The 25,371-nt window shown below is 42.3% G+C and overlaps 1 protein-coding gene across 1 annotated transcript in view; it reads right to left on the reverse strand.

Annotated features, from left to right (window-relative positions):
- ANKRD26 (ankyrin repeat domain containing 26) overlaps nt 1-22,363 on the reverse strand; it is a gene marked incomplete at its 5' end in the record, with an annotated part of 35,657 nt that extends 13,294 nt beyond the window's left edge. Inside the window, 19 exons of the mRNA XM_079304470.1 lie at nt 300-393; nt 593-768; nt 1,742-1,903; nt 3,427-4,380; nt 5,503-5,649; nt 10,063-10,246; nt 12,360-12,573; nt 13,001-13,139; nt 13,293-13,326; nt 14,263-14,409; nt 14,971-15,179; nt 16,004-16,590; nt 17,612-17,894; nt 19,011-19,100; nt 20,049-20,139; nt 20,843-20,949; nt 21,037-21,210; nt 21,463-21,577; nt 22,122-22,363. Of these exons, the coding sequence (XP_079160596.1) occupies nt 300-393; nt 593-768; nt 1,742-1,903; nt 3,427-4,380; nt 5,503-5,649; nt 10,063-10,246; nt 12,360-12,573; nt 13,001-13,139; nt 13,293-13,326; nt 14,263-14,409; nt 14,971-15,179; nt 16,004-16,590; nt 17,612-17,894; nt 19,011-19,100; nt 20,049-20,139; nt 20,843-20,949; nt 21,037-21,210; nt 21,463-21,577; nt 22,122-22,363 (4,149 nt within the window). The remainder of the gene's footprint in view (nt 1-299; nt 394-592; nt 769-1,741; nt 1,904-3,426; nt 4,381-5,502; nt 5,650-10,062; nt 10,247-12,359; nt 12,574-13,000; nt 13,140-13,292; nt 13,327-14,262; nt 14,410-14,970; nt 15,180-16,003; nt 16,591-17,611; nt 17,895-19,010; nt 19,101-20,048; nt 20,140-20,842; nt 20,950-21,036; nt 21,211-21,462; nt 21,578-22,121) is intronic.
- Nucleotides 22,364-25,371: the final 3,008 nt, after the last annotated feature.

Here is a 25,371-nt window from a genome sequence, read left to right on the forward strand (position 1 = left end):
CACAGATGTGGTCCTTATCTGAGCTAAAATTAACCACTGTTAGAAGTGTAGAAGCAGTGGTAAATTGCATGGCTAACACTGAGTTTTGCAGATATCACAAGGAGTCTTCTTCACTGTTTCATGAGAACAGACAGACAGCAAGTAGCCATTCTGCACAGCAGAATGTATTTTGTTTCAGTAATTTTGTTTCAGTCTGAAGTCAGAAGTCAGCAAAAGAGAAATTTATGAGTACTATGTAATGTAATTTTGTTTCAGTCTGAAGTCAGAAGTCACCAAAAGAGAATTTATGAGTATCTTACTGAAGCAGAGGCTTGCTGGTCTCTCTGCAGGGCTTCAATCCTGTTGTTTTGTTGCTGGACAGTGGCTTCCAATTTGGTGTTTTCAATTTCAAGGCTTTAAAAGAAATACAGGTCTTTTTATAAAAACTTGCCAGAGCACAAATTCCAAGAGATGAATGCAAAATAACAAAATACAAGAACATCCTTCAAAATCTTAATTATTTGCTGTGATGAAACAATACTACCAATCTCTGCTGTGGTTTCCAGCCAATCCCTGCAAGTGACAGATACCTCGCCCCACTGTGTTCTCTTACTGTTGCACGTGTTCTTCCAGTTGCTTTATAGTAGTGTTACTCTCAGAAGATGCCAACAGCTGGTCCTGCAGTTTCTGGGCAGAAGCTGCTGCTTCTCTCTCCTTATCATCCAAGGCAGTCTTCAAGTCACGAACACAACACTCAGACTGAAGATATTTTTCTTCCACCTCCCGCAACTGTGAAGTCACAGAAAGAATCCACAGCTGTCAGGTGAGCTTTTATACAGAGTCAGCTGCTGCCCAAGGATTCATGTACTGCAGGTATCTGCCCTATCCTTTGCCCAAAGAACTCTAATTGCCTCAAGTACTTTTAAAGCTTTGCTTCTACTAGCAAATGAACACAAGCTGTGCTGCTTCGCCATCTTTTACAGCAGCCTCTCTCATCCATCTATGGATTTCCTAGAGCAATCCATGGATTTCCTAGAGCAATCCATGGATTCATCAACCCATGATTTTCCTTAGCACTGAGACTGCTGCTCTGACCCTTTTGGTGACATAGGATGCTTTTTGCATTTACTCGTTTGCTCCTTGTGAAAAGATGAATTAAGAAGTTCATCTGTCTGTAGTGACTGCAGAAGTCCCTCTTAAGGATCAGATTTTAAATCTTCCTTTTGAAACTCCAAGGCCTCTATATGTCCATACCTTGGAAAAACACTGTGAAAGGTGGTCCCTAACTCAGAAATACTTTACTTCCCTTCAAGGAAAGCCACTTAAGGATGGAAAATTATAACAGTGCCAAATAAGGGGGGAAAATGCAGAGTAAGTTACGAAAATAGCCAGAATTTGATGTGCTACCTCAGGTCAGGGTGGGGCAAAGAGAAAAGCAGGACAGCATAAAAACGTCCAAACACAGCAGTCCAGTGCTTCTACTGCTCTTCAGAAATCAGACAATCTACTTGGCTAAATCAAAGCAGCAAGACATAAATACAGACACAAATTTATTATGAAAAGCACCTTTGCAAATAAAAATTTTGTCCACGTAAGGGCACAATGTCTGCATGTCAAAGACACGGACACCAAGTTCATAAAACAATGCAATTGATTCCCACATCACTAAATCTATCCTGTTGCATTTTTTCCTGGGATTCTAGGAAAACATCCAATCCTACTTTCAATAACCACCCTAAGATTCATTCATACAATTACAGACACTATGTAGCTTGGTTTTAGCCTTTTCCAATTCCTTTTGCAAGTGCACCTTGTCCTCCTCCAGGTCACTGCGGTAGCGCGTAGTAACTTCCAGCAACGCTTCTGACATTGATTGCTTTTTCAGAGCATCAGCAAGCTCCTGCTGCAGTTGTCTGATCATGCCCTAATGAAACAATTAAATGAGTATGAATAAAGTTGTGAGAACATGAAAAACGCCTTTACTTTCACTTATTTGATTTTTTGATTATAGAGTTAGACTTATCTTTGGATTGAACTCAAGTGAAATTGTCACCAGCATGCATATGCACAATCACCTCTCTATCCTTCTCTGCTGAGAACCCCCAAACTGTCAGCAGCTGTTCATGAGGATTGTGGTTTCCTAATACATAAAAAAGACCCAGGTATTGTTCTACTTGAAACTATGCATAAGCACACACTGCAATTGTGGGAATTTTTCTATCAAAATCCAAAGAAATCTGTTATGATGCATGACCCATAATCTAACTGCAGATGCTACTTTGTTGACCAAAGGCAGGACTTGGTATCACATCATTCTTTGTTCTATTCCTACATTTTACAGATATAATTAAATTAATACCTATATCTAAAAGCTCTGTTCAGATATACTCTAAGAATATGTTGAATCACATCCTCTCACAGCTGCCTTAATGTTTCAGAGTAACAACTGCCTTTACACTGACATATTATGTTTACTAAAATCTGGATAGTTCATACAGTTACATAAATGTACAGAGGGAACCTGCTGTTTTGGTATGAAGAATACACAGCAATTCATAGATTAAAATGACTGACAGTATTGCTGGAGTTCTCTCCCTACACACACCTTACAGTAACCAACAAATGAATAATAAAGCAGTTATGTCACACATGCCTATATTTACCTCACTCCAAGATTCCGGACTTGTTAGGAAGAAGGAAGTGTAATTTAAAATCACTATTTGAATCATTAAAGGAGGCAAATGGTACAGAAGTGTGTCTAAATATTGACTTTTATTAGTTCCTATTGTTTAGAAGGTAAAGGAGATTAAACAAAATGGGTAAGGCAATTTTTAAGTCATTACTCTACCTGAATTTGCCAGAATATGTTATCATTACAGAATACCCTACCTACTCCTAGATAATGAATGATGCATTTTCCAGGCATCCTTAGAAACCCCAGAATATTCATAAATTAACATCTGGACACTATAATACTCTTCAATTTTGATAGCAACTTAGGGAGAAGCAACGTTTTTCCTCTGTAAGAACTTAATATAAGTCCATCTCACACAATTCACTCATCTGCATCTTCATTTCTCAACCTCCACATTCTTCCTTTTACATCACTCTGTCAGCAATGCAATACTTTAAAAAAATCATCAAATATCTAAAATAATTCTATAGGGCAAAAAATGGACTAAGGAAAAGAGATGAAAGAAGTTCTAGAGAAGAATCACCTGTCTTGATCAAAGCAGACTTGGGATACCTTGGCTCTGCTCTCTGCTCGGATCCAAGCAGTAACATCCCATTTACCAAAACCTTACCACAATTTCAAGAAAAACACAATGAACCAGAATAAATCATCATCATCTGATCCCATGCATATGGCTTATAATTAATCCACTTTAGAAACAAAATAATTTCAAAAACTGGAAAACTTGAAATTGCTCCAAGTCTGTATTTTACCTCTCTCTCTATTTTGTCCGTCTTGTATTTGAAGACTTGTTCTCTTAAATCAATACACTTGGCATTTAATTCCTTGTTTCTCTCTTCCACTAGGTAAATTTGCTTTTCAGTATCAGCTCTGAGTTTGTTGAAAATATCATTAAACCGATCTTGCACATCATTCACTACTTTTTCTTTGATGATCCCCTTGTTCTGCAGATCTTCCAGCTGCTGACGGAGCAAAAGGTTTTCACTCTGGAGCTGGGCTAGTCGCTCCTGCATGGATTCCTGCTTTATTGTAAGTTTGTTGACTTGGTCTTTCTCAAGCTGTCGAGCATGATCATATTCCTTTGCCTGACACTGCGTTTGACTTAATTCTTTTTGTGCCATTTCTAAAAACAGTGTTTTTTCTCTGAGCGTTTGTTTTAACTGATGAAGCTCATTTTCTGGACTGTTAGCTTTGCTTTCAGCTTTACTCAGCTGCTGGGACAAGCTCTTGTTGGCTTCTCGCACATCTGAGAGGTCATGGTGGAGCTTGTCTTGCAAGCGGAGCCATTCATCGCGTTCCCTCTGAAATGCCCGCTCCACGTCACTCTTAGATGACTGGTGACGTTCAAGCTCTTGAACAGTACTGTTCAAACGGGAACGAAACGATTCAATTCCTGTCTCTAGCCTGTCTTTGCTTTCTTTTGTCTGCTCCAGTTTGGAAGTTAGCATTGCAGATTCTGTCTTGAGTAAGTTCAGTTGTCCATTGTACTGAAAAACTGTTTGTGTTAAGGCCTCCTCATTCAGCTTCAGTTCTTTTTGGAGATCTTCATTTTTTTCCTTCAAAGTCTCATTTTCCTCTAAATATTTTCCTTCTTCCTCCTGGTGTCTAAGTCTTATTTGATCAAGTTCTAGTCTTAGCATGGCAATCTCATCTTGCAGTAACTGATTTTTGCACAACAGATCCTTTTCTCTCTCAGTGTCGGATTCCTGAATGACAGGGAACATGAATAAATATATGGGTGGGAAATAAATCTACAAAACCACTTCAGCATTAAACTGGATTTTAACATTTCTAATACTGCAACATGACTTCAAAGATGAGAGTAAAATTTCAGATAAGACAAACTACTCCATGAACCACTTCATGTGTCCAATGCAGGCACAGAATGAAAGCATAGCATATCCATAAATAAACATGCCAAATACATAATGCTTTTTTTTTCCCATAAACTAGAAACTATATAATAAAATGATTATTTTAAATGTTTCAGGTACAAAGTATTATATTATAAAATGACAGCACTTTCTTGTGAGTGCATGCCTTTAAAATATTCCCTTTTAGATTACTTTAGCTGTGTTACTAATCTGGTAAAATCTCTGTTTACCATGCTAAAAAGGCTATTTTGTTTTTTAAATGTCTTTTTAACACTTTTTTTGAGCATTACTGAGAGTTTGCTATACAGGTGAATCATCACTGGAATGAGTCTTTTATAGTGCCTGTTTAGTACACAATTTTTTTCCCATGTAACATATTCACCCTATATTTATTGGGAAGCACAGCCAAGAACAAATAATTCTTCCAAGAATTTCAGATTCTTAATAAATTCAGTAAACTTTTCAAGACTTTTTTATTTAACAGTGTTTATGATTGCTTATTCTCCTTCAATTATTCTAATTAGTATTCAGAGTTTAAATCACTGCTGATCTTTCTTCATAAAACTTTAAAATGTGGAGGTGGAAACAACTTCATACTTTGAGTTTCATAAGGGAATAAATAATTTAAAAACCCCAAAGTAATGGGAACACAATGGGAAAAACCCTAAAAAGTCATGATAAAATGTCAAGGAAATAAAAACAAGACAGTTTAAAAAGGGTGTAAAGAGTGCTTTCTTTTAGCTTTTTACTTGTACCTGCAGTGTAATTACAGCACTGATACTGCTTTCCAGAACTTTTAAAGACAAAAGGGTAAATAGAATAGGTATTTGCACAGTAAAATTGCACTGGCAAACTGTAAATAATCCATCAAGAAGCAGAAAAAATATCTAAGTTATAATAAAACTTTACAACAAACATAGTTAAATTTAATTAATTAGAAAAAATTCTGCTTACATCTGAACTTTTTCCTATAGTTCTTCTTGTCTCTTCTTCTAGTTCCTTTTGTCTCCATAGGTGGTTGTTCAAAATGCCTTCTTGCAGGGCTCTGGCACTCTTTTCCTGAGAGAGCTGTCTCTGTGTTTCATCATGCTCATCTTCAACCTACAATAACACAACTCAATTACTTGCACCTTCAGAAAAATCACAGCTAGCAATATTGTCCTACTCTCCCTTTTATTAAGGGAGAGGGGCAGTTTAGGCAGCCGGGGGGGAAAAGCAGCTGAGCAGCTGAGGGGAGGGGGAGCAGGGGGCAGCAGAAGCAGCGGCAAGCAGCAGCCAAAGCAGCGAGCAGCGGAAGCAGCGGCAAAAAGCCCCAAAAGCCGAAAAACACCCGGCTAGATAAAACAGCCCGGGGGAGGGGCCGGCAGCTCCATGGTGGGGGGTAGGGAGAGGAGCTAGTCAAAACATAACCCATAACATTCCACCCCTTATCCCATATTGTGATCATTGACACACGATTGGGATACACACTTACTAGGCACAAACTTTCTCTGACTTGCTCAAAACCTTCAACACTTACACATCTCCTCCTTCTCACTTGCTCAGGCCTTTGTCACTTACACATTTCCTTCTCTGTGGGAGTGTAGTTGGCTTCGGACCCTCTGTAGCTTCTGCTCCAGAATCCCAGGGGTCGGTCTCGGGTCTCACCAGGCACCTTCTGCCACAGGCTCCAAGACAAACCATGGCTCCCAGCTGCTGAGTAAAGTACGTTCTTCACATCTGGTCCCCTCCTAACTGGGCCAAGGGCTACTGCATGAGCAATCTCCTGTTTAATCTGAGCAAAGGCTTGCTGCTGTTCAGGGCCCCAGTGGAAATCGTTCTTCTTGCGGGTAATAAGGTAAAGAGGGCTCACAATCTGGCTGTACTCAGGAATGTGCATCCTCCAAAAACCGATGGCACCTAGAAAAGCTTGTGTCTCCTTCTTGTTAGTAGGTGGGGACATAGCTGTAATCTTGTTAATAACATCAGTAGGAATCTGACGCCGTCCATCTTGCCACTTCACTCCCAGAAATTGAATCTCCCGAGCAGGTCCTTTAACTTTACTCTTCTTGATGGCGAAGCCGGCTTCCAGGAGAATTTGAATAATTTTTTCTCCTTTCTCAAACACTTCCGCTGCTGTGTTTCCCCATACGATGATATCATCAATATATTGTAGATGTTCCGGAGCTTCACCCTTTTCCAGTGCAGTCTGGATCAGTCCATGACAGATGGTAGGACTGTGCTTCCACCCCTGGGGTAGTTGGTTCCAGGTGTACTGCACGCCCCTCCAGGTGAAAGCAAATTGAGGCCTGCATTCTGCTGCCAAAGGAATGGAGAAAAATGCATTTGCTATGTCAATGGTGGCATACCACCTTGCTGCCTTGGACTCCAGCTCGTACTGGAGTTCCAGCATGTCCGGCACGGCAGCGCTCAGCGGTGGAGTCACTTCATTCAGTGCATGATAGTTCACAGTTACTCTCCATTCCCCATCAGATTTATGCACAGGCCAAATGGGGCTGTTAAAGGGTGAGTGGGTTTTACTGACCACCCCTTAGCTCTCCAGCTCTCGGATCATCTTATGAATAGGAATCACAGCATCTCGAGTTGTTCTGTACTGCCGGTGGTGTACAATTGAAGTGGCAATTGGTACTCGTTGTTCTTCTTCCTGCAGAAGTCCTACTGTAATTGGATTCTCAGATAGTCCAGGCAAGGTGTTCAATTGTCGAATACGCTCTGCCATCACAGTTGCAATTCCAAATGCCCATCTTAGTCCTTTTGGGTCCTTAAAATACCCACTCCGAAGGTAGTCTATGCCCAAATACATGGGGCCTCTGGACCAGTCACAATAAGGTGTTTCTTCCAATCCTTTCCAGTTAAACTTACTTCCGCTTCCACCAGGGTGAAGTCCTGCGATCCACCTGTCACACCAGCAATTGAAACAGATTCTGCTCCCATGTGTCTTGATGGAAGTATCGTACACTGTGCACCTGTATCCACTAAAGCTTTATATTTCCGTGGTTTCGAAGTGCCAGGCCATCGAATCCACACAGTCCAAAAAACACGATTTTCCCTCGCCTCACCCTGGCTAGAGGCAGGGCCCCTCTAAGCCTGTTTCTCCTTCTTTTCTGGGGTATACATCTTAGAAGTTCCCTCAAGAGGGTCAGACATGTCATTATCAGTATCACGTTCAGCACTTTGGCTGCGAGAGACAGGAGCGGCTTTCCTTCTGGTGGAACTTCCTCTTTCAATCTTTCCTTCCTTCAAATCCCGCACTCGTTTTGCCAGAGCAGCCGTAGGCTTCCCATCCCATCTTCTCATGTTCTCTCCAGAATCTCGCAAGAAAAACCACAATTCAGCTCGGGGAGTGTACCTCCTCTCCCAACTGGGGAACGTCTGCGTTGGGTACCAGGGTTTCTAATCTGTACAGCTGAAATTTGGAGGAGGTCCTCCTTAATCTCCTCCCTGAGTTTCCGATGATTTTTCTCTATTTTATCTTCTAAGTCTTGCAAGCGTGTTTCCACAGCTGCAATTCTAGCATGAGTCGGGCCATGTACTGCATCCGCATATGCACGAAGCTTCTTTGCCATATCGAGTACTGTCTCATACACCTCATCTCTCTTCATTATCGCTAGGGCAGACGCATACTCAGGTGGCCCAAGCCGCACAAGTTTTCTCCACATCACCGGTGTGCATGGTACCAGGTCTGGATTTCTAGTTGTTACATCATCCGAAAAAATAATTTCTGCTACTGCCATTTTCCTGAGGCGTTGAACCCCCTGCTCTATGGTTTTCCATCGGGTCTGCTGCACATATAAGTCATCTGCACACAGATATCTTTGTGCCACGCTATCCAGGACCCGTGCCCAAAGGCTTTGAGGGTTAGCTCCCCTCATCACACCTTGGTCGATAACAGGATCATGAGACAGAGACCCCAAATGTCTCGCCTCAAAGCCATCCAAAACCGTGGCCTCCCCTGCTGCATCCCAGAGACGAACCAGCCAGCTAATAATAGATTCATCAGGTCTCCGGGTGTAATCTTTTCTTAAACCACGAAGATCCTTCAGGGAAAGGGATTCATTATTAGTCTCTGCTCTTCCATTACTTGTTTTAACTCCTGATTTTACATCAGGAGGTGTTGAAGGTCCCTCTCCAACATCATCATCATCATCATCTTCCACTAGCCTATCAGTCTTCTTGGTGCATTTCCCACTTCTCGTACTAGTAGCCACAGCCATTGGTTGGGGCTTGTTCTCCAGTTTAGCTGCTGGGTTTTGGCCTAGGGGGTTGGCTGCAACTTGAGTCACTGGGATAGGGGATAATTTATCTCCCTGTTCCCTCTCCTCTGTCTCCTGCTCTATCGTGCCTAGCAGGGTATGATATGCATGTGCCAGGGCCCAGCTCACTGCAATAATCCTTTTCTCTTTAGAACCATCCTGACACTTCCCCTTTAAGTACCTTGCAACCTCAATCAGATTTTGAATCTGTTCTGATGGGAATTCCCAAATTATGGGGTCAGAAAACTCCTTTAAAATCTGGCCCATTTTCTCCCATTTGCCATTCCACTCAAGATTCCTCCTGCCCAGCTTGACTCCCAAATCAGGAGTCCTCCCAGCCCCTTTAGAAATCTCGGCCTTAATTTTGTATAAACTGCAAATGGTGCAACAAAGACTTAACAAATTAACTGCCAAAAAGATAATGTCCTTAATATTCAGGGAGGTCTGAATATTTTCTAATACAGATGTAACTAATTCAGAGGAGAGGAAAGGAAATAAAGGCAGAAAATCCTCTTTTCCTGCTTCTCCTCTAAGAAATAACACAAGCCATGATTTATATATTCCTGAAGCCGATTCTAACATTCTTATAAATCTCTTATATGCCATTATCACCAAGCCTAGCCCGATGAGTATTTTGGTTAATACCCCTTTAATACAAAAACTTCGTATTAAAGAGAGCACCGGAGCTATCTCTGGATAGGTAAACAAGCCCAACGACCACAACGGTATTAACACTTCAAAGAAACTTAATAACCACCCATACAGGCAGGCTCCCACAACAAAAGATATTCTGGATTTAATAGACATGCCAATACCAACAGTTGAAAACAAAATATTATTAGAATAAAGTTTTTTTCCACTTTTCTGGCTTCCCCGTACGGGCCACCAAAATAATTTGTCCAAGTTTGGGACAAATTTTAGAGCAATATTGTCCTACTCTCCCTTTTATTTTTGTAAATATTTTTGCTTTCCACAGCTACAATAATCCATCCATAAATTTCAATTTTCTTCTGAAAAATTAAGAAGAAATACAGAATGCTTTGTAATAATTGAGAAAAGTAACTCATAGTCAAGCTTTGAAATACAAACAGAAAAAAGAGAACAGACTACTTGGAAACCAGCTGTTTGAAAAATCTGGCAATAGTTATCCAATGCCTCTTCCATGAACAAAGTACTACCTCCTCTTTAGGCATACTGGAATACAACACCAATTAAAAAGAAGCAGAAATAAGGTCAGTGTCTAAGTCATTATCTAATATACCTGTTTGAGGAGCTTTCTCAGTGTTACCAACTCCATTTCTAAATTCCTAGATTGTAATTCAAGTTGCTGTTTTTCCTCCATCTCTTTACAATACTGCTCTTCTTTCCTTTTGAGTTTTTCTCTTGTTTTCTCATATAATGTTTCTGCTCTGAGCCTCTTCTCTTCTTCTTGTTTCAAAGTAAACCTGGGATTTAACAGTATAATTGAGAAATTAAAGCACTGATATAAAAATTATATATTCTACATTATGAACTTGCAGAAAACAACTCGAACCATAAAAACGGTTTATTTTCAGACTTTATATTTTTACTCTACTTTTTAACTCTTAAAGAATTAGTACGTCATTCCATTATCCATGGTATCAGTTTTACAATATATGGAAATAAACCATTGACTGTTTTATCACTTTGAAGTTTATCTAGGTAAATATACTGAAGTATGCACATTTCTGCTACTTTTGAATAATTCATCTCGATATAACAGACACTTAGATCAAGGAGTTTGTTATCTTAGCAATCAAAACAACGTTTTTACTAAGATTAAGATACATTTTCTTAACATGATGAGCATTGCCTGCATATTATGGATTCAGTGGCTGCAGGTAATGCTGATGAATCAGTACATCACCTCTCTGACAGACACACCAATTTCTTAGCAAGCCTAAGTCTTAAACAATGGCTGATTCTAGGAAAAGCACACAGTTTGTATTTGCTCAGGAATGAGATCAATTTTCAATAACTTATTTAGAAATGCAGAGGGTTTAAGTCTGATGTTATTAGAAATAATTTTAAACCTCTAAAGATCTGTATCTGGACTAAACAGCAACTTGATTTTGAAGATAATCTATAGAGAAATCATTGAGGAATATTAACTTCTTTACTAACTGAAACAAATAACAGTAAGCACCAACATGGTAAGAAGTGGTCCACGGTCTGCCCATGGTACCCAAACAAAAAAGCAGTTTTGTGTTTCAAAATTATTTTGAGTATTTTTTCTCATATCCTTGCAACAGTAACAAGGAAAAAGTAGTATTAACATAAGGACAGAGCTGGCAAGTGTTACATGTGGTGGAACCCTGCTCTCCGAGGGATGGATGAACATCTGCCTGTCCATGGGTAGTGGTGAATGGATTCCTTGTTTTGCTTTGCTTGTGTGCATGGCTTTTGATTTCCTTATTACACTGTCTTCATCTCAACCCACGAGCTTTCTCAATTTTATCATCCTGATTCTCTTCTTGCTATCCCACTCATGGGGAAGTGAGTGAGCAGCTGCATGGGCTGTAGTTGCCAGCTGGGCTTAAACCATGATAAACTACTAGAGTCCAACTGAGTCAAAGCTAGGACTGGCTCTGTCTTGCTCATAATGCTTTTCCACATACCAGGAGGCACAACTCAAAGCTCAGTTCCCTCAGTCTCCCCTCACAGGGCTGATGTTCCTGCTCCCTGACCAGCTTGCTAGTTCTCTGCTGAACTCACACATATCAATTAAGAACCCCCTGGTACTAGAAGGCCAAAAACTGGACACAGTGCTCTAGATGACATTCAGTAAGTGCTCAGTAGGGGCAAGTCATCACTCCTTTCCATCTCTGCTGCCATTTGCCTTCTCAGTTGCCAGCTCATACTGGTACGTGTTCATCTTGCTCTAGCAAGACCACTAAGGTCTTCTCAGCAAGCTCCCTGGCCAGGCTATCCCCAGGATATCACCACAAGAGGATATTCCATCCCAAGAGCAAGGCTCTGCAATTGATTTTGCTGAACTTCCTATGGTGTGTACCAGCTATTCCTGTCTGAAGTGATGCAACACTGGTTAAAAACCTCACATCATCCAAGTCTAGGTCAGGATTACAGAGAATGGGGAAACCCTGAATTTGACTTTTCAAATAAACAAACATGCAAGCAAATAAGTACTCTATGCTTCTCTAAACACTTCTGAGTTTAGAACTCTGTCAGAGTTACCTGGATTTTTAATATACATCAACAGAAACTGCAAAGACAAAAACACATCTCATCTATATCACTTCTCTTGTAAATCTCACTTTCCCATACAAACTCTCTTGTTCTCTTCTTTAGCTATTAAAAGAGCAGTGAAAACATCCAGATGATCACAGATGGTGCTAATACACAGGTACTTTTTCCTGACATTTCATCCTTCCTTTATAGCATAACTTGCCCATGGGATTCAAAATACAGAAAACCAAAAGACTACAAGCTTCTCATCCATCCCATGTGTATCATCAGCACCTTCTAGCACATTAATACTGACAAGGTAACACATTATCAGAACACAAGATTACATACTTAAGGCTTTGGATATCACTCTTCCACTCCACTTCTTGATGAGCCAATACAGATTTCAAATCTTGAGTCTCTTCTGCTATTAATTTGGATTTCTCCTTTTGACTTTCCAACTTTCTTACTTCTCTCGAGACCGCTGCATACCGATTTTTTTCATGCTCTATTATTTGTTCATATTTAAGAAGTATGTTTTGAATTTTCAGTAAAATAGCAGAACCTATTTTGAGATAGAAAAGATAAAGATGCACATATGCATAAATACTTTCTAATGTGCAAATTATTTGATTTGGTGTAGGTGATAAAGTTTAGGTAGTGGGAATTCTCTGTGAGAAGAGGCCAGGGGTTGCACCATGTCAGACAGTAACAATGGACCCTCTGCAGGGCACAGCTGAGCCTTTCAGCCATGCTAGTGGCACCTCAGAAAAATATATTTAGGAGAAGACAAAACCACCACTCAGGCAAAGGCAAAGGAAACAAATAGGAAAAACAGCTGCTCTGTGCACACATAGGTCAGTGAAAGGGGGTGGTGGGAAGTTGTTATCTTAAATATAAATGAACCAAGATACCTAGGAGTGCACAAAAATACAGCATGTTTTAAAAGAGAAACCTGTAACATCTGAGGAAAAAGTGACTTTAGAAAATACCTGTATGATCCACAGTAAGCTGTTCTAAGAGCAACAGAGCCTCTTTGTAGGTGGACGTTGGTAGTTTGACATCCTCTGAAGTTGTGTCAGATGAATGAGTTAAATCAAGGTCATCATTTACATCCATTTGTATGTGGACCTACAAACAACACAGTATTTTCTGTATACAACTGTGTAATAGTACAGATGCAGAAATGACTCATTCTTTAATTCTCAGCCCATATCTAATGGGTCCCATTTGAGTGATTAAAAGCTGATAAAACTATTTATCAAGAACCTAATTTTACAGTACCTTATTCTTTTCACTTGCTGTTTTTGCTGCAGGTCTGGAAAACAGAAATGTATCTCAGTTCAGGAATGTTTATCTTGCATTAAGAACAATATCCAAAGTTGTTTTGAAAATCTAATTTCAATAGGGAATTAAAGTAAAATTTAATACAAGAATTTTTTCAGATGTAGGTGAATACTGGAAAAAATTATCATCATTATTGAAAGATGATATTTTTCATAAGATATTAAACAAATAGTTGAAATAACTGGTCACCCAAAGTGATAGGAACCATACAGCTACAGACATGGAGATACACAGATACATAGTTATGTGCATTCCCTGTTTAACACTAGAGGTTTAGTTCTCTTCAGTATTTAGACTGTTTCCCTTACAGGTCAAAGAACTGTAATTTTGGATTCTCTAGTGTACTTAGGCTGACTGGAATGGAGTTAATTTTCTTCAGAGCAGCCCACACAGTGTTGTGTGTTAGATTTCTGACCAAAACAGTGCTGACAACACATTAGTGTTTTAGCTACTGCCAAACAGTACCCTGTCAACAATTTCTGTTTCTCATTTTACCCCCTACAGTTAAGTCTGAGGTAGGCAAGAAATCAAGAGAACATACAGCTGAAGAAAAAAAATAGAAAGGAAAAAACTCAAACCCTAAGATGTATGTCATGAAATAGCAACTTTGTTCTAGCAGAAGTCTCTCCTCTCCCTTTTAAAAAATATAAAATACATGTTTACATATACACTGACACTCAGGTAATTTTACAGCACTTGTGCACATTGTCTTTATAACAGGCTTGGCTAAGATGCTCAAAGCACATTAAGCAAAAAAGATGTGTTTTGAAACACAGAAGGCATCGGGTCATTTTGCCAGATGAAGGAACCAGTGTGCACATCAGGTTTACAAAAAACTTACCTTCAGCTTTAGGTCAATTTTTATCATTAAGTAAGTCTTAGTTCTAACATTCCTTATATTCAGTACCTTCCTTCCTCTTGAGATGTTTCACTGAAAGTGCTATCATCTGGTACTGGAAAATTATTCCCAGAAGAGCCCATCTGCTGATTAGCCTTCTGCTTTAAAGTCTGTCCTTTATTTTTCTTTGCAACATCATGATTCATGGCAAATTCACTACATGAAACAGAAAGATAAAAAACCTACTAATTGAGTAACATCACAAAAAATATTTCTTTGAAACAGACATAATTAAGATTATTCCAGAAACAACTGAGATGAAATGTATCTCTGATAAAACACAGACTTAACTCCAAGGATTGTGGAATATTTAAAAGTATTTTAAAAACCTTGCACTAGTAATGAGGGGGAGAATGTGGAACCTGAACTACATTCAGACAGTTACTTATATCCATATCAGAGGAATTATTAAGAGCAGAGATTCCTTTGAAGGACTGACAGAAAAACACTCCTGCTTAGTATTTCATAAAAATATCAATGCCTTCTCCAAATTTTTGAGATTCATTTGGTAATATATTGTCCCTCTTCCTAAAAAAAATATTTTTCTTAAATGTTTCTGAAGCAGTGGACTACTCAGTATTGCTTACAACAATAAAGAAACTGCATAAACTAGTACAGTATTACAAAACCTAAAGGACACTTAAGCAATCCTACAAATCAGAATTAGTGATGACGACTTCAGTTTATACTTTCATTGGCATTTTAATAATTTCTGACCTCTCCTCAGGTGAAAAATTCTTGATGACTTTCTCTTCTGTAGTGCTTTCATCCTCCATTTTTAAACAGTCATTCTTCTTTAGTATAAGCTTTTCTTTCATTTGCTGATTAGTAATGCTTCCGGGTGGTGTATTTAATTTATCAACATTTTCCTCTTTTTCCACTGTCTGCATATTGAAACATCTTTCTTTGCTTTTTTCCTTCTCAACCTACAAAGTTAAGTTTCAAGTATTAATCAGTATTTCCATAAAAGAGAAACACAATATCAAAGATTGAATAATTCAGAATTTACTTCTGAGAAAGTGTAAAATGAGACATATTTATAGACAAGTATTTTCACAAAAATTACAATACAAAGTGTATCATGATTGAAAGTACTTCAAATTCACTCATGATTCTGTGATGTAACAGACGTATAGTCTTTAGGAAGAAAACAACAGTGTATCTTAAAACATGAACAACAAAAATGTAAAAGCATTACTGATGGATTAAAGAGGTAGAAGGACTGCATGTCAGTTATAAAAACAGAAATTAAAAAAATCAAGTGGAAATGTGTTTGGTTACTGTTTCACTCATGGAGGGTAGGTAGGGTAGCAGGGAAGAAGATTCCAAACCCACAAGCAGAAACAACTCCACTCACAGCAAACAGAAATTCAAGTGAAGGGCAATGAAGACACATCATGGAGAAATCAGTTCAGTCAAGACCCTGTTCAGAAGCTATTTTCATTCTTTGTTTCAGAACCAAAACTGATTTAATTGTGTACCTTTTTTATGTCAATGAAGCGGTAACTTCTTACACTGGACCTGAGTGCCACATACTGTTAAACTGGAAAAATAGTGCATTCTGTGTTTTCTGAAAAAGGGCGGAAAGGCAACTCTCCACTACTCATTCTATTCATAAGTATTGTATTTTCATTTAAAAAAAACCAAACTAATTTGCACAAAGCATCTTCATTTAATGATGAATAGCTGAAGTGAACAGGACCATTGATATGGAGAAAGGCTAAAGAATAAGGAGTAGCAGTTGAACTACCTCTTTTGGCAGCTGTACCTTCTCTTTCTCCAAAGCCAGGAACACTGTTTGCAGCATTCCTACCTTACTCTTAAATCTTTCCATATCTCGTTTTAGCTCTTCATTAAGACTCCCTTCCAGCACGCCACACAATTCCTGAGCACCAGTGAAAAGATTCTGAGTTTCTGTTTCTCCTATATTACTGTTGATAAGGCAATCCTTGGGAACATCATTATGAAATCCACAGTATTTTTTAAGTTTCATTTCTGTTATAGAATGTGCATTTTCATCACTTGCACAAACAGGTCTTATTTTAGGAAGAGTATTAGAAACATCACCCAAAATACTTGATTTTAAGCTATGTCTCAGGGAGTAAGCAGGACCTTCCTCTGCATTTTTACTACTTCCATTATCATTCTCTTCTGATTCCATAGTAGGCATTTTCTTTTTCTCTCCTCTTCCTAGAGTCACCTTTCTGTTATCTACACTGTTAATGCCAGTTTCTTCATCTGTATTCCAGGTATCTTCTACATTTGTCTTTAAGCTATTATGATCCAGAAGAATTGGAAGCACAATTTCCATTTTAGGTACTTTTCCACCCAGTTTAAGTTAGAAAACAGAACAGGGCTTGCTTTGGCCAGATGAAACAAGATCTGCTATCAAGAGAAGGCAGCTCAGAGAGGCATCTCATTTTCCTTAATTGGGAATGCTTTTCTGGGTCTCCACACTTCTATAGCAGCCTCTCCCATCCCTCTACAGATTTCCTAGAGCCTCGTTCTAAGCACTGACACTGCTGCTCCAAGCCTTCTGGGGACCTGTGATGATGCTCTTTGTATTCACTTTATTTGCTACTGCATGAAAGCATGAACTGACATGCTTTTATTCCTAAAGAAGGAAGGAGTCTTGCAAGTGTCAGAGGAAAACTGCTCCAGTGGACCTGTTTTGGAGCACAGCACGCTGCCAGGGGAGCATGGGGAGTTTTCTCAAGTGGCAGAGATGACAAATGCAGCGCTGAGAGAGGTGCCTGCTCCCACTGAGTGGGAAGCGGTGGATCCCTGAGGAATGGCAGCTTTGCCTCGGTGTGGTGGGGTCTGAAGGGACAGCAGCAGTTACATCCCACTGAGCACCATTTCAGAAAGGCTCCCAGGTGAACTGCACCATCAGACCTGCTCTGGAGTTTGGAATCACACTGGGCTGCCTGGTGAGTGTTCTTAAACAAGGAAGACCTCGAATGTAAAGCAGAGATGCTGGAGAGGATGAAATGGTGAAACCTTACAAATATGAATACATAAGTTCTGAGAACGGGGTTGAAATTAAAGCCACTTTCGAGACATCAAGCCTCAGTTACTAAATAACTAGAGGACAATGGAATGGCTAGCTGGAAGTAATCCCCTCTTGATGAAACAATGATTCCTGCTGGAAGCAGGTCCAAAGGTCAAGAAAAGATCTTGTTAGAATTTAAAGTGTAACACACTATGGTAATACGAAGATTCTTATAGGCTGTGCGTAAATGTTATAAAATTTGTATCTTGTATTAGATTGGTTAGCATAAATTAGAATATTCATTATAGAACAAGTTTTATTGTATTGTAAACGGGAAATCGCTCTCTCGCCTTCCTCCTCCCTTACTCTCCTCTCCCTCCTCTCTCGCCCCCACTCTCTCTCTTTCTTCCTCCCCCCATCTTGCTCCGAGCTGCTGGCAGCGGCTCTTAGCAAGATTTTCTATGCCCACGCCCTCACAATAAACTGCAACTGGAAGAGAGCAGCCTTGGCAGAGCCCTTGAGTTTGTCCCGGAGAAAACAGTCCACAGCGACAAAGAGACCCCCACACAGAGAGGAATCCCACGGCCCTGACCGTGAAGTGGGGAAACCCTGAGGAGGGGCATCTGTACCTCAGCTGTGAACTGAGGAACTATGGGGGGGAGCAGGGGCAGAAGTGACAGAGGCAGATTAAAGCCCAGTATAATCTATACTTCCTTAGGTCTCTCTCCTGCTTCCTGGGATACTGTGTTGTTCTTTTTCAAGGTGTGTTGGATGAAACAGGCACCCACAGCTTCATTCTAAAGGCACAGGCTTTCCCCAACTCTGCTCAAACCCTAGCTAATTCCTTATGCAAGTACAGGTTGCCTTTCTCAAGGTCAGCCTTGTGGCTCCTAGTAACTGCCAGTGAAGCTTTGGATGTGGATTGCTCTAGAACTGCATTGGCAACCTTCTGCTGCAGCTGTGGCACTGTGTTCTAGGGCAATGGTGTTCCACAGGCATGAGGTTTTCGCTGAGCATATTATGGGTGCTTTTACTTCTTCAGTTGCAGAATTATGCCTGTCTCCAGAGTGAATTCAAACCAAGAAATGCTGCTGGCTACCAACAGGTAGCCAAAAAACCAATGACCTCTCTCTCTTCCAGCTAAGCAGCCCATGCTGCCAGGGGGAAGCAGGGAAAACTTCACTGCTTCTATTCAAAACTAGAAATGCCACTCAAAGGCCACTTGCTGTGAAAGCAAGGTTCTCAGCTGCTTTCTGAGAAGCCTCTATTCCAAAGAATGCAGGAACCAAACTCCCCCTGGCTCTTCTGGAAAACCTCTTCTGGAAAACCTCACCATAAAATGTACCCACAGGAATTGGTAATTAGGCTCAGGAGTCATGAAAATTGAAATTTATGAGCAGCTTACTGAGGCAGAGGTTGGCAGGTCTCTGTGCAGGGCTTCAGTCCTGTTGTTCTCTTGGTGGGCAGTGGCTTCCAAACTGGCATTCTGAATTTCAAGGCTTAAAGAAACACATCGGTCTTATTAAAGAAAATTCTCCAAGGAGAGCACCAATTTCAGATGAACAATGTGAACAAATAAAATCAAAAGCAAGAGTGTCTCTCAAAATCAGAGTATATGTCCTGTTGTTTCCTCCCAAATCCTGCAAGCAACAGACACCCCAACCCACTTGTTGTTCCCTCACCGTAGCAAGTGTTCTTCCTGTTGTTTCACAGCAGTCTGGTAGTCAAGTTGTGCTGACAGCTGGTCCTGCAGTTCCAGGGAAGCCAGTTCTTCTTTATCCTCCTCCTCCACGGCAGCCATCGAGTTCTGAAAGCAACTCTCAGAACTTGGATCTTTTTCTTCCATCTCCTGCAACTGTAAAGAAACAGAAAGAATCCGCAGTTGTCAGGTGAGCTTTTATACAGAGGAGTCAGCTGCTGCCCAAGGATTCATGTGCTGCAGATACCGGCCCATACCCTCTGCCCAAAGAACTGCAATCATCTCCAGGACCTTCAGTGCTCTACTTCTACCAGCAAATGAACACAAGCTGTGTTACTTCCTATTCCTCTACAGCAGCCTCTCCCATCCCTCTACAGATTTCCTAGAGCCTGGTTCTAAGCACTGACACTGCTGCTCCAAGCCTTCTGGGGACCTGTGATGATGCTCTTTGTATTCACTTTATTTGCTACTGCATGAAAGCATGAACTGACATGCTTTTATTCCTAAAGAAGGAAGGCGTCTTGCAAGTGTCAGAGGAAAACTGCTCCAGTGGACCTGTTTTGGAGCACAGCACGCTGCCAGGGGAGCATGGGGAGTTTTCTCAAGTGGCAGAGATGACAAATGCAGCGCTGAGAGAGGTGCCTGCTCCCACTGAGTGGGAAGCGGTGGATCCCTGAGGAATGGCAGCTTTGCCTCGGTGTGGTGGGGCCAGGAGGGACAGCAGCAGTTACATCCCACTGAGCACCATTTCAGAAAGGCTCCCAGGTGAACTGCACCATCAGACCTGCTCTGGAGTTTGGAATCACACTGGGCTGCTTGGGGAGTGTTCTTAAACCAGGAAGACCTCGAATGTAGAGAACAGAGGGGAATCCCACAGCCCTGACCGTGAAGTGGGGAAACCCTGAAGAGAGGCATCTGTACCTCAGCATGGTGGGTGGGAGCAGAGGCAGAAGTGACAGAGGTAGATTAAAGCCCAATATATCCACTACTTCCTTAGGTCTCTCTCCTTCTGTCTCCCAGAATACTCCTTTGTCCATTTTCACGATGAACAGCAAAGCAACAAGCACACCATGATTTATTTCTGTTGGGACAGGCTTTCCATACCTCCACTTTATCCTCCTCCAACTCTTCCTGCAAGCTCAGTTTGTCTTCCTCCACATCAGCCTCATGAGTTGTAGCAACCACAAGAGCAGTCCTAAAGCATCCAAAATTTGATAGTAAACATGTCCAATTTGACATTGTCTTTCCCTGATTGCTCCCAAATCAACTGTTTCCCCCTTTCCTATAAGCACAATGAAAGGATAACCAAGTACATGTAAGCTTGGCGAATGCAGCCTAGAAGGGACCTCAGGACATCTCCGGGCTCACTGCCTCCCCAGTGCAGCCTCAACTATTTTGTCAGGCCGTGCTATTTAGGGCTCCTTCTGCTGCTCTTCCAAATCCCCCTGGATGCTTGTTCAACTGCCTGGCCATCTACATGGCAAGACATTTTGTCTTTTTGTGTGGTTGGAACCCATCATTTCCCCTTGGACAAGTTGCTTCTCTTTCTCCCAATGCTCCCATTTGTACCATTTAATGCACCTACTGTTCCTTTGCTTAAAGCCCACTCTCCTGCCGAGCAGCCTTGCTGCTGAGCTGATGGCAAGTTTCCCAGTGAGTTCTGGCATGTGCGGGGAGAGCACACCACAGACAACACTTTCTGACAGTCCTCAGTGGACAAAGTCCAAGAGTACCGAAGGTCGGAGAGCAGCCAAGAGCAGACCTGCATTTACCAGTCACATGGGGATCTCCTTCCATGTGGCTCTTCCTTCTTTTTCTAAGCTCATTCCCACACCTCTCCTCAGTCACACTTGCTGACAACTGAGGAGGCCTGTGTGCTGTTTAGACAAATCCCTCACCTTTCACACTGCTCAGCAGCATGTCCATCAGCTGCTTTTTTCAGAAGACATTCCAGCATCTCTTGGTGCTGTTTGGAGACTGCAAGATTGAACGCAGTATATCCCTCCTGAAAGAAGAGAGAATCTCCATGAGAAAACCAAAGACAAGCTCGCATCTGTTCAAAAGAGAAGCTTTACCTGCATGCCAAGGTTACCTGGTTCTCAGCATCACTACTGGCATTATGCTCTAGCAACAGCCCTGCTACAGTAGTGTTGCCGGAGAGGACAGCCAGGTGAAGGGCAGTGTTGCCATCAGCATCTGCCAGATTTGGGTCAGCACCATGTTCCAGCAGAGCAGCCACGCATTTCTCTTGCTGGCACTGTACTGCCTGGGAATGACACACAAAAAAGGAGGGAAGACTTTCAACATTTTTGTGTCATTCTTGTCACAACTCGCTCATTTCCTGAATGCTGGAATTGAAGGACATCTTCAAAGATTTAGCTAACAGAAGCCTAAGGCACAGCAGGTAACAACATGCATGCTTCTATGGCACTTCTGTGTAAGGAATCGTGCAAGACACCTCTCCTGTAATGCACTGTCAATAAGCTCCACTTACAAGATCAAAACACAGTCCACTCACCCTCATCAGTGGAGTTCTTTTGAAGTTATCAGCCACATTGAGGTTGCAGTTCTTTCTTGCAAGATATCTAACGATATCTGTGTGGCCATTGACAGCAGCAAAATGCAGAGGCGTCCTAAAAATGAAACAGATAGTGTCAACACAGCCTCGTTTGCTGTGATGATAATAAAATCAGTGTCCTGACACAGCCTTGGGGAGCCTGCCCAGCCTCTATTCCTCCCACTTGCTGCAGCTACATCAGCCAGCGGGCAGAAGAGAAAGGGTGAGGTCCAAGCAGCTGCGAACAGCCCTACAGAGAGAGCACGGCAAAGGCCGGCAGCATGCACTTCCAACAGTGCTTGAGCCGAGAAGGCAGCTCCAAGCCGTGGAAAGCTCCAGAGCTCACTCCTGTCCAGCTGACAGGACATACCTCGCTTTTCAAGCCATTAGCTTGAACGCGATCCCACCCACGGCCTTAAGAGCGCTGCTTCCACATGGCATCCAAAGCTGCTGGTGGGAGGGGGGGGGGGCGTTGGTCATCAGCACCATGCTGATGCTCTCGTTCTGCCTTTCCCTTACGAGAAGCCTGCCGAGGACTAGTGGAGCTCGGCTCAGAAAATGCCGCAGCAGCGCCTGCCAGAAGCAGGCAAGGTGTCCCCTCGGTGGCCCATAGAACTCACCGCCTCTGCTGGTCTGGCGGGTCGATGCCGACTGTCTTGTAATACCAGCGCCACCGTCTGAGCCAGGCCAGGTCGCCGCGGGCAGCCGCGCGGTGCAGCCTGCCCTGGGCCTTCTCCTTGGGTTCAGAGGCAGCGCTGCTGGTGGTGGCACAGGGCTGCCGAGACGGGCTACTGGCGGGCGACTGCTGTCGCCTGCTGCAGAAGAGCCCCGTGACTCTCTTTTGCAGGCCGCGCCACGCCATGGCCCTGCTGGGGGCGACCCAGCAGAAGAAAGCACCCGGCGCGGTGCTGGCGGTCGGGTGGGGATGGCAGGGAAGCGAAGGGGACAGGCACTAGGCACACGGTCGATCAAGTCGCCCCGCGCGGTGGCTGCGGCCAGGAGCCTCCCAGAGGGTGGCAAGGACGCACAGTGCTCCCAACGCGGAGTGAGCTGCTTCTCCCAGAGAGGGTTGGGCAGCTCTGAGCGCCGGGTCCGGGCAACGGGAGAACCGCGGGCAACGAGAGAACCGCGGCACCAACAGAACCACGAGCAACGAGAGAACCGCGGGCAACAACAGAACCGCGGCACCAACATAACCACGAGCAACGAGAGAACTGCGGCAGCACGTGACTGCGGCGCCGCAACGGCCAGCGGCACGCGGGGAACGACCGAGGGCATCAATGTAGGGCACGGACACGGACACGGGCGCGGCCATGAGGGCGGCCTCGGCGGGCCCCCTGTACGGAAAATTAATCCACAAACACCAGAGGTTTATGTCCAAAAAGGAGACAGAAGAGTCCTTTTTGCTTTATTCGAATAAAGGGAGAGGCCATGGAGCATTCCCCTGGGATCTCTCAAAGTTTGGAGGACGCAGCCTCCCTTTTTATCCTATTTTCCTGGTCGCTTTTCCCTCTCTTTGTCCCCATTGGCTGAGGTACTTGAGAGGCACAGACTTCCCGGAACGCCTGACACATGACATTCCCCTCTACTGTGTAACCCTTCCCTTTTGATTTTTAATTCTTGTAGAATTCATATTTCCCCCGCATAAAACTCGCCTCTTTTTGTCCCTGTCACAACAGAAAGTGAAGGCCCAGAGATCTGCACTTGCTTTCTGGGTGGCTTCAGTTTGCTCTTTCTTGCGTCATTGTGTTTTGCAAGGTGTTGCGAAGTCTTCTAAACCAAAGTATTAGTTAGGGGGTTTTGACATGAAGAAAATTAGGGGATGCAAAACCCGCATGAGTGCGCTCTGTCTGTAGCACTGTGTCAGAATAAATGAAACTCACCACTAATATGGTCCTTTGTAGCAGACCTGCCAGGACATATGGCATAAGTCCTTGCTGCCATATTAATTAACTTGTGACCCTTGCAGTCATTCAGCCCTCAGGGACATCTCAGTTTGTGTTCACAGAGTTGTAATGACAGCCCAGTGTTAAAAGGAGATGATGCTGTATAGATGGGGGAACTATGTAGGGAGATCTGTTCCCCAGTATGTTTGGAAAACTTACACCACCATACTTATGGTAATTAGTGTTTGATGCCAGTGTTTTCTTCCAAGTGACTCCCACAGTGTTGTTTGTCCCCAGGCCTAGTGTAAGTGAGGTTATTTTGTGTTATTTAAGTCTGTTCAAATCATGTGGTGTGTCCCATAACCCTACAAGTCAACAAGAAGACTTCTGGAATAAATCCTTTCAAATGGTTAAGGATTTTCTTATGTTCCTCCTCTTTCACTATCCTCACAACTTCATAGTCTCTTGCCCAGATTTCTGAACTCTGTTGTACACTGTCTCTAAAGCTTCCCTGAACAGCTTTTGGGGCTCCTCCAGCAACAGCTTTTTTCTTTTCCCTCTATTTAGCTTGATGCAATGGAGAATTAGACAGCGTGGGATACAGTGCAAATTTTCAAACGACACAGTATGTACTCAGGCAGGACTTTTGTGCTGTCTGTTGCCTTCCTGCCTGTTTCCCTATGAAGGAGAGAACTCCCCTGAGCCAAAGAGACTGTTAGTTGTGCTCTCAAAAAAGTGTTACTGATTTCATGGGCACTTTTTGCCATCTAGTGGCAGCAATGTCTTTGTGAATTGTTTGTCTAACAATTTTACTTTTTAGGCGTGGTACAAAATTGTTTGTTGTACAATTTTTCCATCAAGCAGCAAGGTGCAACTCTCCATCCATGCTACTGACTGTACTGCTGTGATGAAGGGTCAGTAGACTAGATGGAATGGTGAAGTTGGGAGAAATATCCACTGTCAAGTAAAACCACAGGAGTGCTCAAAATCTGTGCTTTTCTGAAGTTTAGTGGAGTTATGAGTTAATTAGCCAAATACTTAGTATGTGATCATATGGAAGCATGGTTGCTGATTTAGGGATGTATCCTGGAATGTAGTAAGTCTTATGAGGAATGACTGAGGGAATTGGGAGTGTTCAGCCTAAGGAAAAGGAAACAGCAGGGGGACCTTATCGCTCTCCATGATCTGAAAAGGAACTTGTAGCCAGGTGGGTGTCAGTCTCTTACCCAGGTAACAAGTCAGAGGACAAAAGGAAATGCTTCAAGTTGCACCAGGGTAAGTTATACTGAATAATAATAAGAAAATTTATCACAGAAGGGTTTGTCGAGCATTGGAAGAGGCTGCCTAGGGAAGTGGCTGAGTCACCATTCCTGGAACTGTTTAAATGATTCAAAAGTACAGAAGTGGCACTCAGAGACATTGTTCAGTGGTGGACTTGGCAGTGCTGGGTTGACAGTGGGACTTGACAACCTTAAGGATGTTTTTCAACCTAAACAATCCTGCAATTCTACGATTGTAGAGCCTCTAAAATGAAAAGCTGTGTTTTGATGGGAAAGTGTGTTTCATGAGTGCCTCCCATAACCATTAAGTATGCTGCATCTCTGAAATGCAGCAGGTGTGTTGGACATGTAAGCTCTTAAAACAGCTCCACAAAAGTGATGCCAAGTTGCTTTAGAGAAATTTCCTTCACTGAAATACAGTTCTGCAGACCTGTAAGGATTGTATGCGGCCATTTTCCTGAGCTTCCATCCACTTTTGAACCAGGGTATGAACTGGAACTAGGTTTGTCTTTAATCATCATTTGTTCTAGCATCTGTTATGGGGCTATTAAAATATATTCTTTTCACATCCCAAAATTAGAGACCTGCTCTTGGTTACTCCTTATGTGAAACATGCTGAAGTCCCACTGTTTTGCGAGTGTGATTGCAATAATATTCATCCATATTACTGCTGAGGAACTGAGTCCCTGGCATGGGTGGTACAT

This window comes from Erithacus rubecula, assembly GCF_903797595.1.
Source record: "Erithacus rubecula genome assembly, chromosome: 4".
Lineage (NCBI taxonomy): Eukaryota > Metazoa > Chordata > Aves > Passeriformes > Muscicapidae > Erithacus > Erithacus rubecula.